The sequence below is a fragment of the Neodiprion lecontei genome, chromosome 3 (assembly GCF_021901455.1).
Source record: "Neodiprion lecontei isolate iyNeoLeco1 chromosome 3, iyNeoLeco1.1, whole genome shotgun sequence".
NCBI classification, from domain to species: domain Eukaryota; kingdom Metazoa; phylum Arthropoda; class Insecta; order Hymenoptera; family Diprionidae; genus Neodiprion; species Neodiprion lecontei.
In genome coordinates, this window is record NC_060262.1 from 29,991,652 (window position 1) to 30,016,912 (window position 25,261).

The 25,261-nt window shown below is 48.4% G+C and overlaps 1 protein-coding gene across 8 annotated transcripts in view; it reads right to left on the bottom strand.

Annotated features, from left to right (window-relative positions):
- The window catches only part of LOC107225756 (homeobox protein cut), a 94,419-nt gene continuing 69,158 nt past the window's right edge, over nucleotides 1–25,261 (bottom strand). For 2 of the 8 annotated variants that reach the window (XM_046733453.1, XM_046733452.1), the window contains exons 4-9: nucleotides 15,097–15,415; nucleotides 11,868–12,953; nucleotides 5,186–5,534; nucleotides 3,782–4,439; nucleotides 3,406–3,691; nucleotides 1–2,246 (exon numbers count right to left, since the gene is read on the bottom strand). In XM_046733453.1, the coding sequence (XP_046589409.1) occupies nucleotides 463–2,246; nucleotides 3,406–3,691; nucleotides 3,782–4,439; nucleotides 5,186–5,534; nucleotides 11,868–12,953; nucleotides 15,097–15,415 (4,482 nt within the window). In that variant the 3' untranslated portion in view covers nucleotides 1–462. The remainder of the gene's footprint in view (nucleotides 2,247–3,405; nucleotides 3,692–3,781; nucleotides 4,440–5,185; nucleotides 5,535–11,867; nucleotides 12,954–15,096; nucleotides 15,416–25,261) is intronic. The other 6 variants (XM_046733460.1, XM_046733456.1, XM_046733459.1 and 3 more) reach the window with 6 other exon arrangements.

Genomic DNA, 25,261 nt, shown 5'->3' on the forward strand with positions numbered 1-25,261 from the left:
ATTCTTACTCTTTTCAGCAAGGTACAACCTGCGCCGGTAATACGGTAATGCCCTTATTGTAGGCAGGAATCGGCTCTAGCCGATATTCCTATCGTTGGCTTCTTTTTTATTTTGATATTATTTATTTTTTTTTAATTTTTTTTTTCTTACAAGATTTATCTAAACTATTTTTATTTCTTTTGCATTTTACTTCTTTTTTCTTCACTAAGATCACTTTTTCAAAAGCGTACATATTTTGGCAAGTCGATAACGACGACATTCACTGTACTTCACTTCACTCTATAATACCTTGATTACTGATGGAGGAAAAGAAACAAAAAAGGGAAAAATAATTTAAGGAAGGAACGAAGGCCTGCGGGGGCGGAAGATACAGGGAGTTTGATATCCTTTCTCCATAATTCACGTCACATCAATATCCCATAGAGATCATGATCCCGTTGCAATTTATTAAACCCCGTGCAATTAATAATCCCACGTTTGATCCTCAGGCTCGTGTTTTACAACATCCTTAACGTTGTCCTCCTGCAGCGAATGCTGCTGCTGCGGCAGTTGTTGTTGTTGCTGCTGCTGCTGCTGTTGTTGTTGCTGATGATGTTGCTGATGTTGCTGCTGTTGCTGCTGCTGTGGCTGCTGCTGCAAACTGGGCTGTTCCGAAGGGGGTCGAGGCGATGTGATCGGACTGTGCTGACCAGACTTTGGACTGGGCATCGGACTGTCACTATCCTGGAGGCCTTGTCCCGTTCCGGATGCGGACGAGGAGTCACTCCCGGCGTCCTCCTCGTATCTATCCTGCACGGGGGTTGGTTCGACGCGTACGGTTTCCTCGGCTTCTCGCTTGACTCCGTAGTCGTCTGTCTGCATAACGCAAACTCCGTTAATTATCACCTCGTCACCGGTCCTGGCCGGTTCCTGCCATTCGGGGTTCACCCACTGGGGCGCGGCCGGCTTTCTCCTGTTCGATCGGACCGTGGCCGGTGCCGGGGTCTCCGTAGGTTCCCGTTTTATGCTCCCCGCCGAACCATCCGAGTCCTCGCTACCGGGGTTGCTCATCGCGTCGTCGCCATCGTCGTCCTCGAACTCCTGGTTCGGCTCCCGTTTCAGAGCCCCCATGGAGAGGTCGAGTCCCGAGCATTGCTCCTTCAGGACATTGCCGACGAGGGCAACAAGGTTCGTGTTGAAGTACGGGGGATACGGAATCGGGACGTTCCCTAGGCCCAGCCTTTCCTTCTGGATCTCAAGTAGTCTTTGGTTGAGAAGTAGCCGGAACTGTACGGGGTCGAAGGGTTGGCCCGGTTCTCTGGGGGACTGCGGTTCCTGGGGACCGTGAGAGGACTGCTGCTTCAGCCGCATCCTGTGATTGTGGAACCAGTTCGTTATCGTCCGCGACGAGAGGGCGAGTTCTGCGGCGAGGAATTCTATCGTCGCGACGTTCGGGTAGGGGTCAAGATTGAAGGCGAGTCTAAGGGCCTCTTTCTGCTCCTCGGAAAAGAGGACGCGTTGTTTCTTCGCCGAGGCTGGACCGGGTCCGGGCGATGCCGCGTGGTAAAACTCGGCAGTGTCGTTGCTCGAGGTGTCCGAACTGTTGTCGTGACCAGGGCCGCTGTTCCGTCGCCTCTTGTTGGCCTCCCGCCGCTCGTTCTTCAGGGCCTGAAGCCGGTCGACGTTATGGGCGTCCGACAGCCAGAGTTGCATCCTTATGAACGGTTCGCGTCCCTTTATGCTCAGCATGTGCCAGGGCTTTGGTTTGCTCAGCAACTCACTCACCGAACCCTGAGACAGGCCGAGTACCGCCTCGCCGAATATTTTCTGCCCGATATTGTTAGCCAGAAGAGCTTCCTTGATCTTCGTCGTTATCGTCTGGGTATCGAGGTCCTGCGTCAAGGCCGCCATCTCGTAAACACTCGGGGAAATGTGGGGATGAAGATTGCGCAACGGCGAAGGTGCCATTTGATGGTGAGGTGAGTGGATGCTCATTTGCTGTTGTTTCTTCTGCAGTTCCTGCATCGTCAGCTGTGTATGAGGGTGGTGAGGAGCGGTGGGAGTGAGTATCATCGGCGGCGGTGGCTGCGGGTGCTGCGGATGCTGCGGACTCTGCTGGGGAGGTCCAAGCTGCATTTGAGATTCCTGCTGATGCTGCGCCGCCGCCTGAGCTGCGGCCTGTGCGGCGGCTTGGGCTTTCGCTGCATTCTGGAGCTGCTCTTGCACGAGCTTCGTAGGCGGCATCGGTTTCATGGGGGTGCCGCAGGCTGTAAGGAAAAGTTTGGCAACGTTAGACGTGATCGGAAAAACGGAACGTCTGGTCATAGCCCAAAAGCTCCTTAGTAGGTACGGTGCTTCAGGATTACGAAGTAGTACCTTCGGTTCCACCCACCTACAACGCACCTAAACACTCGAAGGGATTTTTCGCAATGCCACATTAGTTGGCGTCCGAAGTTGATGAAAGTACGATACGTTGACTGGAGGGAAAATTCGGATGAAATTTTGATAATATTGAGTTTTACGTATTTGAAATGACTAAAAAAGATGTGATCAAAAATTCAGTCCAGCAAAATTTTGGTTATGGTAGCATGTGTACTGAAAAAAAAATCATATCTTTTGCGATGAAAGTGTACATGCGTAAGGAACTTCTGGCAGAAAATTTCCAGTGTACCGGCATCAAAAGTTATTTGCGCATATACACGGTCATCGCGAAAGAATAACATTTTTTTTCAGGACACGTGCTTCCATGATCTAAACTGTGTTGGAATGAATTTTTGATCACCTCTTTTTTAATTATTTTAAAAACGAACAATCCTACATTATTGAAATTCTATCGGATCCCCCTCCCTTAAACTTGAAAAGCTAATAAATTGCACTACGGTTTGAGATTTTTGTATCATTTCTGCGGCCTTTACAGTTTTAACCAGTTTGAACGGGGTTTTTCACGAATAAATATGCTACTCTACGGATAAGTGGCCTTCCATAGAAATATTTTAAGTACCGGGAATCCCCATCGTGATAGTTTCTACGTATCGACGAGTGAGATTGAAAAACCGCCAGTGTTTGAGGTCACATACACGGAGAGAAAAATCTGAGAAAAATTACCCTGCTGTCTATAATCGTGATGTAAAAGACACTTAATGCATTTTTTATTGATGCATGTTACAAAAATTATAGGTTTTTATGAAAAAAATTACTACCTTGCTTAGAAACTATGTATTTCGGCAGCATAAAATTTAAAATGTGACGACGCATTTTTCTGATGCAGCACCGTAAAAACTACATTAGGTGTCTTTTACATCACGATCATAGTAACAGCAGGGTAATTTTTCTCAGATTTTTCTCTCTGTGTAGGTGGTTGGATTGCGTTGAGTAAGCTTTTGAGCTATGATTGGTGGAATAAAGTAACAAAACATCTATATTGACCTGAGTTAAACTTACGAGGCAGGCCGCCGTAGCCGCCGGTCCTCATGAGCTTCTCCGGTGCGATTTTATACTGGCTAGCGACAAGCTTGTGCACCGCGTTATCGTCCTCGAGGAACATCTTCATTCTAATGAACGGCTCGCGTCCTTTCTGCGTAAGCATATGCCAGGGTTTCGGCCTGGCCAAAAGATCCGACACGGATCCTTGCGAGAGTCCGAGAACGGACTCGCCGAATAGACGCTGGGAAATCGAGTACTGGGAGAGCTGCTCCTTCACCTGTACAGAAATCTTGGCGATTCAGTCTCCAGAATAGGAATGAAAGTCCAACGCGAAAACTGTCGCGTACGTTTAATAAACAGTTACGGATTTATGACTTACCCTTTTGACGATGTCTTCCGTGTTCAGGTTGTTGTACATGTCGAACTGCTGCTGCGTTATCGGTGGTAAAACCGCCTTCAATGGTCTCTGATTCGGCGAATGGTGAGTCGGGGTGGACGGTTGGCTGATTAAGCTATTAGTTATGGAAGCCATCCTCTGAAGCGGACTGGCTGCTGCTGCACCGGCAAACTCTTCGCTCGGCGTCATGGCTGGTGGTAAAATCGAGTTGCCCAGAGGTGAACTAGCGCTGGAACCACCCGGGGTAGACTGGGGTCCGATGGACTGTTCCTGCTTCGGTCGGACCAGGGAGAAAGCACTTCCCGCATGTCTCATTGCCTCCTCCATCTTTTCTTTGTCTTCCTCCGAAACTCCGTTCATCATTTTGGCCCGCGGGTCTACCTTGACCAGACTGAGGTCCTGAACACCACCGCCATTCGTTGCGAGATGGTGCTGCTGGAGAGCCTGCTGCTGAAGAGCCAAAAGGCCCGGAAGTCCTGGCAGACCGGGGAGTCCGGCTAAGCCGGGATTTTGCCCGGGACCAGAGTTGAGCTTTTGTAATTCGCGGTGATACGCGTCGAGGGCAAGGCGAATGTCGTCCTGCGTGCGATCCATCCCCTGCATACCCTGGGCACCGCTGAAAAACGGAGGAAACATCGCACTGCGATTAATCGAGATTAAGTGCTGTCCTCATTGATGATCAATTTGGCACTGAAGGGGGGCAACTTATTGCGCATTTATTGTGGAACAGGTGGGACATTTTTTAAATCGGTTCAAGAAAAGTGATCCTCAGCTTCGGCGAAATTAGGAAAATTGTCGGGAGATTGGAGGGATTGTTGAATCGCTTTAATTCTCAAAGCTACACGTTTGCCGGGTTTGAAAAATTCTCAATTAAAAAAATACAACTTCACTGATTTCATAATATCTGTCCGGTTTCCTTGAAAAATTAATTATTTGCAATACCTTGAAAGGAAGAAATATGGAATCGGATACTGTAACTGTTTCGAAAAGCTATTCGAAGTGCGGACGTAAGAGGAACATGCTTACTCCGGAAAATCGGGTGATTGGAAATCCCACCGGTGGATGTAATAAAATATCGAACAATAATAAGAGGGTGTCGGGCGTGTAGGAAGGTACTAAAGTGAGCTCATTGAGTAAATATTAATACTACATTACGTTTATGCGATGCTGTTAAAGCGCTTGAGATTTGGGGTGTTATATTTTTAGAACTATAATGGGTCCAATAGTGATGAGCGTATTTAAAATGTCCGAGATAGGCATGCTAGAAAACTATTAGCATTATGCGCATGTGTATAACTCGTAACCGTAAACCGAGAGATATAGCAATGAAAATGGGGAAGATAAAAGAATGATCTGAAAAACGGTCTGTCGGATTGGCGAGCTCACCTCGATGGGAAATCCCTGTGTCCGCGAAGATCGTCAACTCTGCGTCCCATCAGCTTGGCCAGCTCTTCTTGATAGATCCTCACAACCTTCTCCTGGGGAATGTCGTCGTTTTCGTACTTCTTTAGTCTCCTGTTTTGGCTGTCGATTCTTTCCTTGCTAAAGGGGCTAGGGCAGCCAACTCGATGCGGACTCTTGCTATCGGCGTCGTTTGAGGTGTCGTGCTGCATCTGAAGGTGTCCGGACTCCGATAGCATGTGGGCCAATCGTTCGTCGCTCATGTCCTGAGGACCACCGTCTTGGGGACCTCTGGCAAAGGTCGGCATTCCCTGCTCCTTGCCTGCAACACACTCTACGGGTAAGATACGACTTGCGATGCGTTCTCATGTCTTTCATCGGTTATTGTACGGCGGTAGTATTCCACACGTATATGCTTATATGTATAGAACAGGCAATGGGCATGTAAATACATTGCAGGGGTTTTTCGTGTTTCGCACAAAGGATCTGGAATTTCGAGGATCTACCGTTCATCCCTGCGAGATAAATTAATATCGGCCTTTCCCTAGTTTTTTGCCGCCACTTTAAGTATCACGCAGAACACGCACATAATGCATAGCTGGAAAGTATACGTATAACCGATTCCGAGAGTCGTCGAACAAAAAAAGACAAAAGAAGGACCGACTGAGTGAAGAAAAAAGTTATTTCTAAGCATTGGAACGACGATCAGACCACGTCGAACTAGAACGAACACCGACCGAAATTATCCAAAACTACTCGTTTCCTGGTAATCCGTGGGAGGTGGAAAAAAGGTGATATTAGAATAGTTATAATAGTCGTAGGTATAGCGGCAACAGAAGCAGCAACATCAACATCGTCGGAGACGGACTGCAGGCGTGATGGTTATAGACGAATGTTATACGTTGAGAAAATGAGCGGCACATTGTATGGTTAGAAAAAGCCACATCGCGTGCAACGGGCAATAGCGGCATGATCATCTCGACACGCAAGACAAAAATGTTAACAACACAGAGTCGGCGAAGTGGTACGAGCCGACAATGTACGCCTGCACCGTTGGTCATTGTTCGACGTTGATTTTACAACACTTGTTCGGCTACCCAAAAACCAGCTCTAACTTCGGCACTCTGGCTACAGACACGCACGAAATCAAAATTACATTCCAGGGTTGTTGCAAGCTTTCACTTTCGAAGTTTGCTCACCCTTACGTACACATGACCCAGACCAAGAATTTATAATTTAAAAAAAAAAAGAAATATACACAACATTATCTAAGAGCGTTAATTGTAGGCAGACTGCGCGGTAAAATACCGTGTTCGAATATAAAATAGACGGTACATTAGATACAACCGTTATCTTCTTCTTTAAATTTTCCATATTTGCAATAACCTTGTAGGTATGCGAAGAGGGTTACACGTGACCCGGCTAACAATGTGCAGCGATTTCGCATGTAGACGACCAGACCGCTAATAATAACGTCACCCTCCCGCGCATTGCCTCAAATTGGAGGCAGTTCGGGGGATTCAGGTATGATTCCCGTGTAGACGTATAGTCATCGGCGCCATTCGAAACAGAGAATCGCTGGCACCGCAGTCAAAGTCTTCTGGCACGGAGTCAAGCGTTGCGACAATGCACCTACGTACGTATGTATATACATGTGTGTACGAATGTATATTGCGATATTTTTTTCCCTGGTTGATTTCTGTACCGTCGCATTATGGACGCAGTTACGTTACAAATTCCGCTGCGCGGTTTCCTCTTCGCGATCGGATCCTGTACTCGAATTTCGGCAGTCAATCGATAGCTTCGCAACGGATGCGAAGCAGTGACAGGATCTTTTACACCGGATACAGCAGGTTATCCAGGGATTCTTGATGCGGGAGACGACCCCAGGAGTCTTGTGATCAAACCACGAAGCAATTAATATACTAACGTAAAATCAATAAAGCAGCCCTGGATCCGGTGGAGCACCCATGATAATTAAAATATCCTCTTCTAGGCACCCTTCTCTTCGTCTTTCCCTCGTAACCGCGGTCTCCCCAACGCGAGAGTGTCTCGCACTACGTGTTTCTCCTCTAATTGACCAATCAGACGCCAAGATTTCGAGGGGATCAGCTGTCGATTGCTTTATACGTATTTGAAATGCCAAGATGTGTATTCGGCCGTTAACGAGAAGATCATCCTCACTTTTTCAATACCCGCCACCCCCTCCCCCACATTCATCATCAATGATAATAATCAACGTTTTGGCTCGAATCACTATATCTGCATACAATCTTCGAAAGCAAGGGGGTTATATTCTCATAGACGTTACAGCAGACCGCGATAATTTTTTCAAACAAAGTTACGAGACCAATACGCGCAAACCGTACCCTTATAATTACACGCATCCAATCGTCAGCCTCGTCGGTGAAAATTGGAGCTTTTTTTCAAGCTCGTTCAATCTTGATAGTGCGTTTTATAGTTTCGGTCGCGAACCGAACCAAACGGAACATATGATAGGGAAATTAAGCTGAATAACGAAAACGATGCGGCGCGCGATGCGTGAGTCGGATTCGTTGGCGAATGTGCGTGAACGAAGCAGTGGCCTCGTTCCCCTTGCTACCCTCTCTGGCCGCGACGCCGCCGAGCTCTTTCATTTGTTTTTTATCGGAGAGAGCTAATATACATATTTCGATGATAATAATAGCTTGGCCTGAGCCGATAAGTAGCCTGTGGTGGAGGTATATATTTTTGAAAATACCTCGACTGTTTCGTGAACGATGTGATTACGGCTAATAGGTCAACGCACAGTTTTATCCTGCCGACGTGCACTTAATTTCCACTGATATATTGCGACCAAGGTATTATACCAGTTACTTTGGAGCCGTTAACACAGCGTGAGAAATTTTACACGAACATTCGTTTTCACGCACATGCGTACCTGAGCCTCGCACGCAGCGAAGGGTTGCGTTTCTTTCTATTATTAGGAATTCACGGGATACAATATATATACGGCGCGGTATATTCGATGGAGGATTTTCGGAAGAAATCTCGAACCTGTCGGAATGGCGTTTGGCAAAGCGAATTCACTGTTTGACAACGTGCCGAACGAAAAAATGTCTACGATACTACCGAAGGCCTGCAGTCTCCGGGATATTTGACACCCGGTTTCTTATTTCCCTTTCAAGATAATTGTTCTTTCGCGCGAATCAATTGAAAACGAGAAACGTCGAAACGCACGTGCAAATGGACCTCGCGTTGATTATCAGCGCTTTTCGAGGTGAAAACGTCACGCTACTCATCGGTGTACAAAATTAGCCGCCGTTGAGCCCATCGAAACGGAGGTTCCCATGTGTTCTCCATCGTCTGGGGCAGGGAAGTAGGCACGAAGTTGCGTGGGTGGGCCAAGTCGACGGTGAATAGGGTCAGAGGTCGGAGCGGTCGGCGATCAAGGGTCACTTCCATTACGCCGTTTCCTTCCGCGACCCTTTGGGCGCCGATCTGATTTACCGACCCGACGCCTCGACGTCGTGGCGTCCCGACGGTGCGACGCCCTCGGCGCGAATTCCGAACCGCAACCGGGCCGCGTTCAGGTTAGGAAAATTATCGAAATCCGCGTTGAATTAAACGCTCGTAAAACAGCGCGATGCGTCAACGGTCCAATTTTCCCCAGAGTTTTTTGCCGTCATAAAAGTGGCGGTAGGTAGGTATAACGGGTAAAAAAACAACCTAATTCGTCAGCGCGAAGCGAGCTTTTATCGCGACATCTAAACGCGACCGGCTGAGATACCGACAACGCATTGACGCGCGACCCCGAACCTGTCACTCCGACAACTGCCATTGAATTAGTGAATTATGGAATTACTCAATTCCTGAATATTTTAAATGTCTTTTATCCGCGGCGCATTATAGTTATACCTACACAACCGGACGGACGAGGCCGACGGCATTGTTATTATCATATCGCTACCTACCGACATCCTTTTCAATTGATATTAATACCTGGTTGAAAAAAAATTGACAACCAAAGGCAACCTGTTGTTGCGGCAACAATGGGGCAATACCTGCAGCATTAAATGGGACAAACGTTCTCGGTCGATTCACCGCGTGTGGCTCGCATTCGCAACGTGTATATTCCAATGTACACAGGTATACGTGTTATAACAGTGCCGTAGAGTCGGGCTGCATAACGGCCCGTTGATCTTATCGATTTACGTCGCCCGGTTGTCCCCTATTTTCTATGAGCTGCTCGGTGCAGCAATTATGCACACAACAACGGAAGACTCGCGCCGCGAAAACAATTGGTATTTCTTAAGTCCGTGGTCGGATTCCCATGAAATTATAACAACTTTCGCAATCGAGTATCATAGGTATTGTTCCGGCGGTCCGACGGGTTTATAACGCCAGGGGATTTCACCAGCGCGAGCACTGCTCGTGGTGATTTGGTTTTTAGAATCGCCAAGCGTTATGCACGGGCAAAAATTTCACGACTGGGTAATTGGCGAGAAATGTCATTTTACTTTCAGTCTTTGTCTTACGTGACGCATCGTCGTTTTACTTTTGTCGTCATATTTCTATTCTTGTATTTTTTCTTTCCATTTTTTTCTTCATTGACATGTTTTAAATGCGCGACGTGCCGCGCCGTTTCCTTTCGTCATCGCAAACTCGGCGAACCGTGCGGTAGGCTAGTTGTAAAACTCGTCGGTATAATTACCATTGAAATGTGTAACATTTCTTTCTACGAAACTGTTATACGGCAGGCGAAGAGTTGAAAACGAGGTGTCCGATCTCCTCGAGGGACTCGGCAAAATAAGCGACAAGTGCGGTGCCCGTTGAGAGATGGATATAATTCTCTCGAAGGGTGAAGATATTGCACCTAACGTGCATGTACACCTGGTTCGTTTGCGCACATCTAGGTGTAGGGAATAGGGGGGGGGGGGGGGGGGGTGGAGGTAGCGCGTATAACGCGAGCTTTACACTCGTACTACTTTTGCCCACCTACCGTAACGAGTCGTTAGCAAAGATATTTAACGGGGAGGATCAACTTATCTTTTTATCGTTTTATCGCCGACCTTATATACTACTTGCGCGGCGTTGCCGCCACGGTAGGATGCCTTTCATGCGGAATAAAGGCGTTGATTTTTGCCCATAAATCACAACTGCTTATGGAAGTTTCAGACAAAGCTTCGAGTATATTTATCCCATTGAGTCTTGCCTCATTGTATTTATAAACAGCCGGGAAGCACAAAACCTCCAATAATTAGCGATCAAAACAAGAGGGGGCCGCGAGCTCCGGTCTTGCCTTTCCTCCTTCTTCATCTTTGCCCTCTTCTTCCTCTACTTTCCCCGCTTATGCGGTACGCTAAGCACTTACTTGCAGGTGTTTGTGAAACAAATAAATTGTTACGTCGTAAAGTTCAGCTGTACAACACGGTAGCGACGCAAGTTGCGGTTTCGTTGGAGAGAGAAAAAGAAACCATAATAAATAAATAATAATAAGAGATATAAATTATGAAAATCTATTACATACCGTTACACAAAACACCGCAGAATTCGTTTAATTTTCGAAGAAGTCGTTGCGGATGAAAGTGTGAAGAAAAAAATCGCAAAAGAAACACGACAATGACGAAAATGTAATAACATAAGGAAGGAGAGGAATGTGGAATTGAGAGTGATTGCGGATCGTGACAACTTCCGTGCGAAACTAATAATTCCGCGATTCAATGCAATCAACCAAAAGTGTAAATTACCTTTGGTAAATACAGACCGGCATCTCTGAATCTCTCGGATCCCTTCCTCCCCCACTTACCCCCTACCGCCATGCTATATTCCCAGGAGCTATTAGTCTAAACAATATGGCTGCCAAACGCAGCAAACAATCGATACCAGATAGGTACCGTTGGCTGCCTAATTTAATTAAGATAATTAATATTATTCATGGGAGAACGTTGGATTTCTAATTTAGGACAGCCCGCAATTATCAAGCGGGAAAAAGGCGAATCTCGCCGGCATGCGGCAAAAGCCTCCATACGTTGTTATATATACATACCAGGTTATCGACGAGTTCAAGACGTCACCGGGAACATTTTCTCGCAACGTAAAATATACAAAAGGTATGCTGCGGGTAAAGTTTCTCTACTGAAATCCCTTTACCCGGATACAGGTTGAAACGAAATTATGATATGTCTGACTGGTTGGAGATGTACAATTTCCTACTATATTTTTGGTGTGTTGAATTGAATTAGTTAGCGGCAGTTACTACATTCATTGTTAGTACGTTGAAGTAAAATTAGAGCAGTGCATAGATAGAAGAAACTTGTACGATAGCGTGGTCGATGGTAAAAGCATATATATATATATATATATATATATATATATATATATATATATATATATATATATATATTATATATATATATAGAGTATGTGTTGTACTTTGTACGAGTACGTGCGCACCCTATACCTACGATTCGTCCCGTAGTCTAAATTTCTAGCCACCATCATCCGGCCTTGCTATCCTCCTTCGCGTCTCTCTTCCTTGTCAGTCTCCTCACATCTCGCTCGGCGTAATTTTTTGAAATAAAAATTTTCTTTTTCTTACTCCTCCCTCCCTCCCCCCGCACTTTGTTTAGTCTCTTGGCCACGGACCACGCGCTCGCAAAGTTGGAAATTGGATAAGAAGACTCACCTTTTTTGGGGATGAGAGATTTGAGCAGCATGACGGCGTTGTCGTCGCAAGCCCAGCCATGCATCTTTCTATAGCTGTCTCTCCCCTTCTCCGTAAGCTTGTCCCACGGTTTTGGCTTGCTAAGCAGCTCGCTGACCGTCCCCTGGCTGAGTCCGAGTACGTATTTGGCGAATAGCCTCTGCCCGATGTTGTGTATGGACAAGAGCTCCCGCACTCTCCTCGCGATGTGAAGGGTGTCGAGGTTCTGGGAGGCGTACTTGTCCATGTTGTAGCGGAGCATCTCCTGGAGTCTAGCCTCCATCGGGTCGCCCTTCGGGATCAGCGACTCTCCGAGGCGTCCGGCCATGCCGGCTGCGCCGAGTTCGTCGGCGAACCGGAAGTGCGCCCTGTGATCGTCGAACCGAAAGGGACTCTTGAGGGTGTCGAGGACACTGAGACCACCGCCGATATTGTTGTTGGTCAGATGATGGGAGTTGTTGTTGTTGTGGCAGGACTCCTCCACGGGACTCTTTGGCGGAATTCCGTTCATCGACGGGGGCGCGGGTTGATGGTGCTGGTGCTGGTGCTCGACGACGGTGGGGGGCGGTTGAAGGCTGGGCGGCGATGTCAGGCCGGCCGTCGAGGAGGGCGTCGGTGGTGCTGGGGTCTCCTGACCGGGAATCGGCGTCGGTGCTTTTTCCGAAGCATCCAGACCGCTACCCAGGGGGGTGTTTGACTTTGCCGGGGTGTTGGTTGAATCTGTCGGTGACGGAAGATGGTTTAACGAGGGCCCGTGCAACAGCTGAGGCTGGCTTTGCGAGACTTGGGGATGCTGCTGACTCATGATAGACCTCTCCAGGGACCGCCTCCAGTTGGCGACGATCTCCTCACCGAGGAATGAGCCGAACGTCTCCACGTTTTGGAGCGGCGGATGGAACAGCAGGGAGGACGAAGAGGTCGCCGAAGAAGGGGTCGGGGTGGATCGGGTCGGGGCTGGTAGAGGAGGCGGCGGCGGTGGTGGTGGGGGTGGCTGGGATGCCGAGGGAAGCGCGTTGCCGCCGTGGGGCGAGGCGGTCGCGGCTGGCTGCAGGGGGGAAGCGAGGCCACCTGCAAGCACCAAAAAGGGGCCCCATTTGGGTCAGCCAATCTACGAGCTCACCACCATGTCGAACAAATCTCTGACACATTAAGGTTACAACTGTCTCTCTTTCCTTTTACGTTCTCACGGACGTCGCGTGGTGCAATTGCGTCTTCCGCGTAAAGTAAATCGCGCCGATCGACCGGACTTGCGGGGAAGAATGTTCCCTCCGCAACGACAATGCGAATTGCAGTGCACGTCCGCGGACTGTGCGGTGGGATCAAAGGAATTGTTTTGTGTTCGTACTCAATTATGAAAAACAAGAATTTATCCAACTGGTAAATTGAGAAATAAATATTTCACTCATGATGGAGGATCATCGTACGATATAAGTGGTGCTTTTGTTTCACAGAACTGCGATAGTTTGACGTTGAATTTGAGCGAACGTTGACAACAACGGATAGGATGAGTCGCGCATGGAAGAGGACTTTGGCGTTGGTAGCACGTGCTGGTTCGTGGCTTCGACGTTTCGGGGTTTCGACTGTGGGGTGCAGGGACACGGGGAGCCACAGGGACGAGGACGAGGACGAGGACGAGGACGAGGATCCGGTGGGCGTGGAGTATGGGTACGGAGACAGGGTGGTTTGAATCAGAAGGGTTGACGTTGCAGTATCTCTGCCTCTGTCTCTCTTCGCGTCCTGGATCGATTCATAATAAACTCGGTTTCGAAACAATGCCCCACGGGCAAATATTGCGTCCACAATTTACGTTGAAAGTTTCAAATTCGTTACGTTAGTACAGATACATGGCAGACGTCCGACTCACAGATCTGCCCGAGTATGGTAAGAGTGCAGCCGAAGCGTAAAAGAAACACAGAGAGACAGAGAGAAGAAAGAGAGTGGGAGAGGAAGAAGAAGAAAGAGTGAGATGAATGGGAAATTAGACAAAGGAGGAGAGAGGAAGGAAGAATTGAGTGATGGGAAGAGAGACGGGATACGTCGGCCGTGAGACACAGAAACGGGGGAGGAATAGAACTGACGGAAAGAGACAGACGAAGAGATAGATACATGGGAATATACCGACGGACGGAGAATATGTGATATACGGATTGAGAATGAGAGACAGAAAGAGAGACAGAGGATAGTCAGTACACAACACAAGCAGGATTATTCTGAAAGCTTGTCGAGTATAGCTTGATGCCTTTTTTTTTAGCCTTAAGGTTTTAGTTTGTCGACCGAGCTTAGAGAATCAGGCCTGAAGATGAGAGCAGCAGCAATTAGCATTAGTAGCAATGACCGATGCAAGGGATGGACCAGCGTATGTCATACGCCGTTAGGCTCGCTTCTAAATCTAAACATTACAGACATGATGAAAATTTGAGCGATTTGATCCGAGTGACCCGACCTGCGTGTGACGACCGAAGTCGTTCTCGTCGACGAATAATTGTCGTACCAACGGTTGATCGAACGGGGTGAACAGATGCCATTCGAAAACAGAATAATCCTTTCCGTGTAATAACAGGTAGTTTCGAGAGACGATTCCCCCAGGCTTGCAGAGCTAGGTGTACATACATAGACAGATACGACAAGATGGGCGACGTTGCCCCTCGAGCTACGGTAAAAGAACGGCCGACTATGCATGTAAGGTATACGTATACGCACACGTACGTACGCAACCTGTTGCCCAATCACAACTCAAACGTGACGATAGAGAATTTCTCGTGATACATAATGGAAACTTCGCTCTGGATGAGTCGACATTTGGTAATACTCTGTCATTATCCCGTTTAATTGTGCATGGAGTGGATGACGTGCTACCATTTCAAATAATGGCCGTTGGAATATGTGCAACGTATATTCTCCTGCCGGCAATTCATCTGTTACTCAACAAAGGCACAACAAGAAGACGTTCGAAAGACACCCTCTTTAATATCATTGATCGAAAATCGTTCTGTGCAAATTCAATTTCACGCGTATACTACAGACTTTTTCACATCAATCGGGATAATTGCAGATACCTTTCTCTCCTGCTTCAATGTCGCTACCGTTACACCTATTGCACCCGAGATGAGGGACACAGGGGTTTGTTCGTTTGTTCGCTCGCTCGCTGCCTCGTTTGTGAAAAGTTTGTCGTTCACGTGCTCGAGAAAAATATACGAGAAAATTAACTCACCGAGTGCGTCCGGCGTTGTGGGTGGTTTCAAGTTCTCCGTTTGCTGAAGAGCTTTCGTCCGCTCCAGAAGAAGATGTTCCAGGCTTTTGCCCGGTTCCCCGGTCGGGATTTGGGAGAAATCCACAGACCTCAGGATGCTGAGCTCCCGTTTAAGGTCGTCATAGTCTCTTTGTCTCTCGAGTCTAACTTCCAGTCTGTGTATGTGTTGTCTCCGTAGTTCCAGCTCCTCTTCCAGGCGGGCAGTGGCTTGGGTGCTGGTCTCTTGAAGCCGTTGCAGGCTCTGCTGCAGTCTCGTAACCTCTTCGCCCAGCTGACTGATCTGTAAGGTGATAAAAAATAGGAGACACGATGAGTCCGAGTCTCGGCAAATGCGAATTAAATGGTCTAACAAACGAAAATTATGTACAGAAGCTTTCGCTGAAGGAATTGTCATTGGGATCCTCAAATACACCGTAACGGTCAAGAAGCTTACATACATACACATAAATGCGTATAGACTACGGCGAGCGGTGTACTTTGTCAATTTTATTGAGAATATACATCTAAAAGGTATAATATTCGAACCGGTAATTGCCTCTATATACCGAATGTAATTATCAGGGATTGAATTAAATAATACCTTCCCGATCGGCTCCGATAAATACCCTCGGAGGGATTACTTCGTTATTAATTATTTATTGGTTTTTCTTTCTTAATTGCTTCCGCGCTTATTCATGCCCTATCGACGTTTCTTTGACGACAAGGTCGTTGTTTATTCAAGTAGGTTTATTAATGACAAGAGTGAATTGATGATGCTCCGGGGTTTTAATGACGCTTTGTGCCAGCTACGGGTGCACGTAAGTTGTCGTTATACCCGTTCTCGTTGTGATTGTTGTTGTTGTTGTTGTTGTTGTTGTTGTTGTTGTTGTTGTTGTTGTTGTTGTTGTTGTTGTTGTCGTTGTTTGCGGCGGGGGATTCGCGAATATGATCAATTACGATAGACTACCGGATTCACGTTCGCATGTGTACGAGGGGTGCACCCCCGCACGAGGGAAATGGGTGGAGGGTTTGCGGCGTGCACCGCGCTCAGGCAAGAGTGCATCAACGTAACGCGGTGCACTCGAGGCCCCCGCAGCACGTAGCGAACCCCGCGGTAAAAATGATCAAATGAACCGTGTTACTTTGAGGCTGCCACTGCCGAGCGATCGCTTTTTCACATCTGGAATACACGCTGCACTTTCGCTAACAACCGATCACCGTGCAAACAAACGCGAGACTATGCAGTCACGCGGTTGGAAAAAGTACGCCAATTATTTTCAAAGCTTCACAAATTTTGAATCCCATTTTTTGAGTTGATAAAACGTGTGAAGTCGCACCGAAGAGATGAAGTTTTCAAATTAAAATGAACTACCTCCTTTGGTGTCATTTCAAGTAGAGGTGAGTGAAAAAGTTTGCGTATTACATGCAACCTTGATACCTGAGTGTTAGAAATTTAACGTATTTAATTAGCCCTCCGGACTTTGAGTTATGCATACATATTAGGATTTATGAATCTTTGTGAAGTTTGTCGTTCGACGAATTTCAATAAATGTTTCAAATCGAAGAGAAAGTTTATAGGAACGTGTGTATTAACCAACAGAGTTTGGCAATTTCGGAAAATGCTTCCGACCACGCAAATTATAACATCGAAACTGTAACGGATTTGCATGGTCCGTGTAAACTGTACACCTACTTGCCGGTATTCGCATTCACTATTGCGAGTAGCAGTTAATTAACGTAACTCCAAATCACGTGGCTGTTAAGATAAAGGTACACGTATAACTCTGGCACAAATAATACGAGCATTCATCAGCGTTGCACGCACTATACTCGAGCACACACCTCTAGGCTCTGATGCACGTGTGTATAATTTACTCGGCAGTTTTAAAAGTATACCTATGCCCATGTTATACGCGATATCGATTACAATTGACAAAAAGAAGAGTCTCTCGCATCGAGTCGTGTACGTTTATATACACTCGATAAATGAAGCAACGAATGTGAGGGAGAGAGGGTGAAACAGAGTACGAGTGTAACACGCCGGTGATAACAGGTGAGGGTCGCTTCACGAGGAGCAGGAATAAAGATTCAACTTTAAAATTTGCAAATTTCCCTGGGGCGGGGGAGGGGTGCAGGATTTTATCTGTCGTTCAACGTAAGCCAGTCGGTAGGTACGGATCGAGCAGGGCTGTTCCGGTATCGATGACATTAACGGGTGAGGTGGTCCAAGAGCTCCGGTCTGATCCGCGCTGTTAAATTAAATGTCTTCAGCCGTTGCTAAAAACCGCAAAACCCGAAGGTCCCCTGCAATTGTCCGGTGGAAATCAACCTTTTGCTATAATTGCACTTATTACCTAGGGTTTCTCCCCGTTGTCCCAAACCTCAACGTTACCGCTAACGCGAAATTTGCCAAAATTACGTTACGGAAAGTGAAAGAGAAAGAGAGAAAGAGAAAGAGAGAAAGAGTAAGACATATCCGATCGGCGAAGTAGATCCTAGCCAGAAGCAGACATGAATTTTCTCGTCGCCTTCCCCATGCCTATGAAATAACCCATGATGAAAACCCGCATGAAACAAAACACAGCGCAACACAATAAAGCGTCGCGTTTCTACTAGATGCGGTATCGGGGGGTGAAATTTTATTAGTAGGGGAAGTGACCGCCTCTTTTCTCTCGTACCTTCTCCCCTTTCTCTGCACCCCGCCGCCCCTCCGCCATTTCCCCGCCCCAAGGAGTAAAAACAACGGAGAGGCCCGTGATCGATGGTCGTAGTGGTGAGTCGGGTGGCCGGCCGGCCGGACGGATGGACGCGGTGGATGTGACTCAAAGGGGAAGAGTCGTGGTCCAGGCGAACCGGGTTGCGAGGCGGTCGTGGAGACGGGGATGGGGGGTGGGGGTGGAGGCGGCACGCACACACGTATCCGTCACGGAGACACAATTTATACAATCGCAATCGGCAATACCGTGGCTTACTCATACATGCCGAAGGGCACGGGGGGGTTGCTCGGGAGAATCTATATGCATAAATGCGAATCTACGTTAAGGGAGTATGATCGCGGGATACGACGTAGGGACATGTACGGTGGAAAATGGTTACGGTGGTGGTGGTATAGATATTTAGCTGCAAGTTATAGCCGCGCGGCGGTTAGGAGATGGGTACAGAGGCGTCGAACGACCATAATTTACTATTGTTTCTCCCGAAGCGGCGGGCAGAGCCTTAATCCTCCATGATTTTTGCTATTTGCATTATGGGTGTAGAGCTTTTGTTTGCGTCCCTATTGATCACATTTTCTCCCGCGGTGTAATCAATCTTCACTCACACAGTCGCGTGCATGCTCAGAGTTAACACACCGACTAAGGTTAGACCCCCCTCGCCACCGTCCACACACCCGCAACAAGATGGCCGTGGCTTGGTATTAATTTTACGACGCGTGCTCCGCGGCCCACGTGCGATGAAAAGAGAGACGCCGCAAGAGCCGGCCGAGGCCGCAGCTCGTCCACCACCGTCACCGCCACACCGCTCTTTTCGTATTAATCGTCACCCCGTAAAATTGTCCCTATTTTTTTCACATTCCCCAGCATTCGAACACTTGCCGATGTTAAAAGTACATCCGACTCGACGGAGCCGGAGGCGCGTGCACCTACGATTTATACGCCACTCTAAACGTTACATAGCGAGACGAAGGGCGCATATTTTCCCCGGTTATAAAAAATAGCCGGACACGGACATCTATTGCAATAAGAGAGTACCGTACGTTATATGTATACGTCCGAGCACATCCGCCGCGTGCTCGATGCTTCGACTTTTTACAGGAGCAGCCCGAGGCTGCGGAGCGCTCTTAATTTCCGCCAATTCATTCCACCGGACATGGCATTGTAGCTTTTTAATCGCACCCGTGACTGAACAAATAATTCGATCGTTCCGCTGGATTGAGGGACTGGATGGGCAGGGGGTGTGGGGAGGATCAAGCATCATCTTTCTTCTCGGGCAGGAGACAATAATACCGGAATGATCGAATCAGTTGAACGTACACCCACCCGGAGACTGTGCGAGGTGTGGTACCCACGCAGCACGCGAAGGAGGATGGGACGGGAGCGGGTGAGTTAACCCTTCCGGACATGGTCGTCGAAAGGCTCACGTTCGCCACGACGAGAGAATGCCAATTAAAAGCCAGGCCCCGAAAGAAAGTTCAATCGATAGGACTATAGGAGGCGCCCTCTGTAGCGCGGGGTGGCGCAAGGGTGGCGCGAGGGTGGCAGGGTGGTAGGGAGTTCGGAGCGGAACACAGAGGGTTGCCGAAACTGGAAGTGGGAATTATGGGTAGGATTAATATGCAAGGACTGGATACGTGCCGCGGTAAGGGGAAGCGAAGCAACACAAGAGGAAGGGGTCCGTGAGGCGAGGGACGCCGGGGGGGCGGAGGGGAGGGAAATATAGGAAGAGAGAAACGGCGGGCGCGAAGGGGTAGGTATGGAGAGAGGTACACCTCTACACCCACTCACCGCTGGATGGCTGCGGGATGGGTGGTCGGGTGCGGAGGGAGAGGGGGACGGGGGTTGGGGGGGAAGCAGGGTGAGCATCTCATCCCCTCCATCGCTCCTTACAGGATACACGGGCAGCGGACAGCGGTATCGATTTTACAACTCGATATATGTGAATACCCACTTGTCTAATGACTGATCGGGCTTCGAGCTCCGAACCCTTTCCACCCCCGTCTCCGTCCCTGCTGGCGGCTCCGCCGCGACTCCACCAAGCCGCAGTCGAATGTATCTCGGCTCATTACGCGTTCTACCTTCGGCTAACGTCTCCCTTCGCCTTTCGCCCTTCACCCTTCAGCCTTCACCGTTCGCTAGCCCCTCACCCTCTTTAAACTCGACTCGCTGTCTCCCTCTCTCTCTCTGTATGCCGCAGCCTGATCCTCGCGGCAGCGATAATATACGTATAAATAGACACGGAGGCGAACCGATAATTGGTGAATTCGGTTGCTGCAGGCGCGTACGTATTATCCAAGTCTGAAATACGCGATTAGGGTATGAAAAATTGATACGCGAGTAGCCGAAGCGCAATTCGGAATCGCTGCGCTTTTCGGGAGAGCCGGATATATGTATTTTCTGCACGGTCTCCGATGCCCTACCACCCCCCTTGCCGGAGTCCTGCAGCGAGGAGATGAGTTAGGAGAAGAAAAGAAAGGCGGATAACTACGCTCGTTGGTGAAAAGTGATATCGGGTGTCTGGCCGGTTTGTCGGTAGGTATTGTTACGCGAGCCGGGGTGTGCATTGCAGCCAGTGGCAGGGGCGTATCAAGCGAGTCTCTCTCATTCCGGCGGCCACCTACGTGGCTGTAATAAGCATAAATCCTCCAAGAGCTTATCTAGTGGAAGCCAGAAGAACTCTAAAATAAAATATCATACATTCTGCCCGCCTTCTCCTCCCCCCTGTCACCCTGCCCACTTTCTCTAACCCCCTCTGTCAACCGCTCTCTCTTCCTCCGCCCCCGCAAGCCCCGCGGTTGGCTCCTCGCGTCTCCCGCGTCGCTCCCACCCTCTTGTGACTCGGGGATTTTGATTCTCTCGATTCCGGCAGCAAGCGGGCACGAATACAAAAGTCGAATACGAGTACGCGGTCTATACCGTGCTGCACGTTAGCAGTCCGTTTGAAGTCGAGAGAGACGGCGTATACTTATCTTCGGAAAAAAACTACACGTGAATATCAACCGCAAAGAGCGTATAGATAATAATTTTACCCCCATTGTCCCGGCGCGCTTGAATTCTCACGTACCACGTCCGAAAAAAAGAGAAACTAAACCGAGGGTGGTTGATATTAATGGCTGGCAGCCAGTCTCTAGAATTGTGTGCATGATACGTATGCGATGTATATTGAAAATCACAGGAAAGGTACAACGACTAAAGGTGGAGGAGAGCTCGGAGTCGGCTGACTTCAGGAGTTGAAACATCGAGTGCAGAGAATACGTAATATAATGAAAATCGGATGATGGAAAAGACTTGAAAATATTTCGTTATTACAGATAACCCATTTATGCCTCCGAGTACACGTGGATCTGATAAAATACCGTGCACACTCCCGCCACACGAGTTGAACACCTTCAATAAAAACTGATAAAAATCACGCCCGTGATTTGCGTTATCGGAGAAGCGCAAGTCCGCGAGGACGACGGTAGTGGAGCATTTAAGCCGAGACGAGAGAAGCCGTACATGTATGAGCTCGAACGTTCGCTGGAGAGAAATGTCGGAACGGCAGGGAAGCAGAGCGGTGGTACGGATAGGCGGCGAAGAACGACGCGGGAACGGAGAGAGAAAAAGAGAAAAAGAGAAAAAGCAGGGGGCGAAGGGAGGGGGCGTCCAGTCGGACGGATAATAACGTCTGACGATTCTCTTGCCACGGGGAAAGGAATTAATGATAAATGTCCAGGCATCAGAGCTCTGGACCATCGCTCGGCAGCTGGAGAAAGGCGGTGCGGGAGAAGGAAGAACAGAGGCGTGAGAGAACGGGAGAGAGGAGGATGACTTCCGTACAGAATTTGACAATCTGCGTACAGCTATTCGTGTATGAAATATTCGTCACGTTGAAACAGCGTCATCGTAACTTAAGGTTACATAATTACAGCTGATAACAGCGTTGACGTGTACATATTTGTCCTTTTCACCACGAATAAAAGAACCAGAGTTGAGCCTCAACGCGGTCGCGACTGGCGCACGAATTAGAGTTCGATTAACGCCAAATTTCGGCCCCAGTGACGAAATCCGTGCACATACAGTTAGGGTAAAATGTATAGGTATGGACGCACCGGCAGGGTGAAGCGTCGAGACGCCGGGCGCCGCGCGTGGACGGTTTAATCGGTGCGAGGCAATTTGCGGCGGCTACTTGTTGCCGGTGTTTTCGAAGCGGTGAACGAATTTTTCTCTCTCTTGTTTTCCATTCTCGCACTCTTTCGTTCTTCATCATTTATTTATTCATTTTTATCTCCAACCGTTGTTGCATTATAAAACGCTAGACCTCAAGCTACAACATTCGGTTTCTGTTACACAGCGGTGAATAAGGCGCGTTGCGCTCTTTATACGAAACAGATCTAACCCTGGAGAGTGCTAATTAACAAAAGTATACCGCAAAGTGTTTCGGTTCTCCGAGATCCTGTATAGGAACGGTGAATCAGAGGAAGAGGATGTGGAGTCGTCGGATAAAATGTACACGGTTAAAGAATTGTGGAATCACGTGTGTGTGTGTGTGTGTGTGTATAATGTGCCCATTTTACCTTCGTACACGCGGCGTATTCGCATATTGCAAAATTGCACGTTTCTAGCTATAATATAAGTCAGGGCGCACACAGGACCGCAGGACCAATGCAAAGTGACGCGAGGGGGGGGACCAGGAGGGCAGGGCAGGCACAGCCTCGGTTCGGGCATTTATTTCATAATCAGCAGCTTTCGAATTGTTGCCATTGTTCCGTCCGCGTATTGACAGAAATGCTCGATACGAAACTCAGCCGCTAATCTCTGACGTTTATGCGCGGTCCTTGCGAACGAGTGTGCGTCCGCGGTCTCTCGGTGTGCACCTTCGATGCAACTGCAGCAGGAGCCTCGTGACGATTGTACGCGCATTATTATACTCTGTCATATATACATGTGCATACAAAACATGTACACACACACGAGACTTCGCGTAAGCGAACTGAAGGGTATTGTTTCGCCGCCTAATGAGAAAGTTGTGCGGCATCAGCTCGTCCGAAACAAGGCGAAACGATTGAAACTTTCAAGTTTACAGGAAGGAAATTTTTAATATCGGTAAGGGACGAAAATTCCTATCCTATATTCAAGCCGCACCGATCGCTGCACGCAGTTGCACCCTCGAGGATAACGCGACGGTCTCACATCCTGCGGGTCCTGTTCTAAGGGCGGGGGTATAAAAACCGGCTGAAATCGAAATTGCGACGACGAATTCGTCCGCTGCGGATATTTTTCCTATTCAACAGCGCTTTAATTGCCATCGCTCCCGCATACACGTGTGTTATACAGTCATAGATCGCGGCGGAAAACCTTAGTCGTAAAAATACAGCGTAGTGATATAAGTTGCGTCATATCGACGTCGTTTGCCAGAATTTCACCCCCCCCCCCCCCCCCCCCCGCCGCCCCTTTTTTGTCCGCCGGCCTCGCCATACCTACGATGCATATCGATACCCTCCCCTCAGCCCCCGCCCCCCTCCCCGCACGGTTCCCAGCCACCTCTCTCACCCCTTCGTTCCGTAATGCAAATCTCTTTTTCTCCGAGTCTGGGTTTTAAATGCCTCCCTCTCACTCGAAGCCCCGCATATCTCGCGTCCCGGCTTCTCTCTCGCTCTCGTTCGCGGGATTTTAGCCGCAATCCTCCCCGCATCTACATCCTTCCTTCCTCATCCTGCACCTTCGCTTCCATCGAGGACTTTTTTTTGTCATTGTGGCTTATTCGATATATCGTACAGCGGCGGCTCTCTGCCTGCATGCGGGGCAAAAAGCAGCGGGGAAGAGGTGTGTGCGCGTAGCGTTGGCATCCGGGGGTGGCTCGCGGTGCCAGGGAGATATTGGAGACAAATGACGATACAAAATGCATACGTGCGAACCACCCTTCGCGACGGCGTGACCGGGAATAGTAATTCTACGTCCTCTGGAATACCTCTATTTTCAACGATTAAGGGAATTCTCCATCCTCGTCGCACAGGTGTCATACTATCTGCCGATTGGGACTGACCATTTGACCCTAAGTCTTCACGGAACGATATCGACTCTGTTTCGGGCTACAAGCTCCATTTTGACTATCGCTGAATATTTCCATAATAAATGCTATTGTTTTTTTTTTATTTTGTTGCAAGAAAGTAACAGATAAATTACGCCCAACGAGTTTTGTCCGTATCCATATAACGGAGTGCAGAGGTCAGATTAAAATCAAAGGTTCACCGCACCGAGTTGCCGATAACGAAACTAGGACAATCAGCTTCAAAATTGATCACGATTATGGAATAATCGTCGGGTGGCAGTAAACGACGTTCCAAGAAGTCTTTGGCTTTCGCTTTGTTATCAGCGCAGCAGGAAGCAAGCTCTCCCTAAATCATATACTATTCGTTTTATTGATCGGTAAATTTCGTGTAGCATAACGGAGTTAATAAATGTACAAATAAATAAAATAACATTCAGCATGTATGATGTTGTTAAAATAAATCTAAAACAAAATGAATTCTCACCAGAGTTATCCGAGGTTGTCTCAACGAGTTGGACCTAATCGTAATTTACAACATTAGGGTGTAGGAGGACGGTGGTCGGCGCAATGACCGCAATCGTGCGGTTTTCAACTTCCGCAAGTTAAATATTTCCGAAATTATACGACCGTTCGCAAAAACTACTACAGTACCAGCTCAATTCTTGTAATTTTGTTTCGTTCGACCGTCGACGATTTCTTCGCAGACATAATTTTGATTATAATTCTTTATCGGGAGTAAATTCTTCGATTTGTAAGGTTTATTCAGAGAATTAGCGAATATTCGACAGCGGGCACGCGGGCCTTTGATGCGGACGAGCGAACGGCGTGAAACAACTTGAGGTCCGTCGGTACCGGGTAGCGTATTTCAAAGTACGACGGGCGGCGTATTCGGGATGCGTGCGGAGGTACGGTGTAGGTTAGAGAACAAAGGTCGTTTGAATTTTATCTTCGATGTGGGATCTCCCCCAAGACTGGCTCGGCGGAGGGTGTAGAAGGCGGACGGGCGGCGGGGGTTTGCCGTACGGGCTAATGAACTTCTCATTGATTGGTTAAAATTTCGTTAATACTCCGATGTGTGCCTCCGCGCCTCGCCAAACCCCCCGCGAAATCCCCTGTCGACCCCGCCGCCCTTCTCACGCCGTCGATTCGCACTCTGAGAAGGGTGAAATTTCAAGGGTGACGAGCAGGGGCGAGGGAGGTGGTTAGTTAGGCCTCTCCGGGCGCCTCCGCCACCCTTTATGACTGAAACTAACGAAATTTCCCTATCGGCGATCAATCCTTCCTGCAACCCTTTCATTGATCTGCCCACCTCCCCCCGTCAGCCGCCGACCACCTCCTCCTCGGGGTAACCGGCCCCTTATCGCAACACTCACCCTACTCCTCTGCATCAGTCGACGAACTC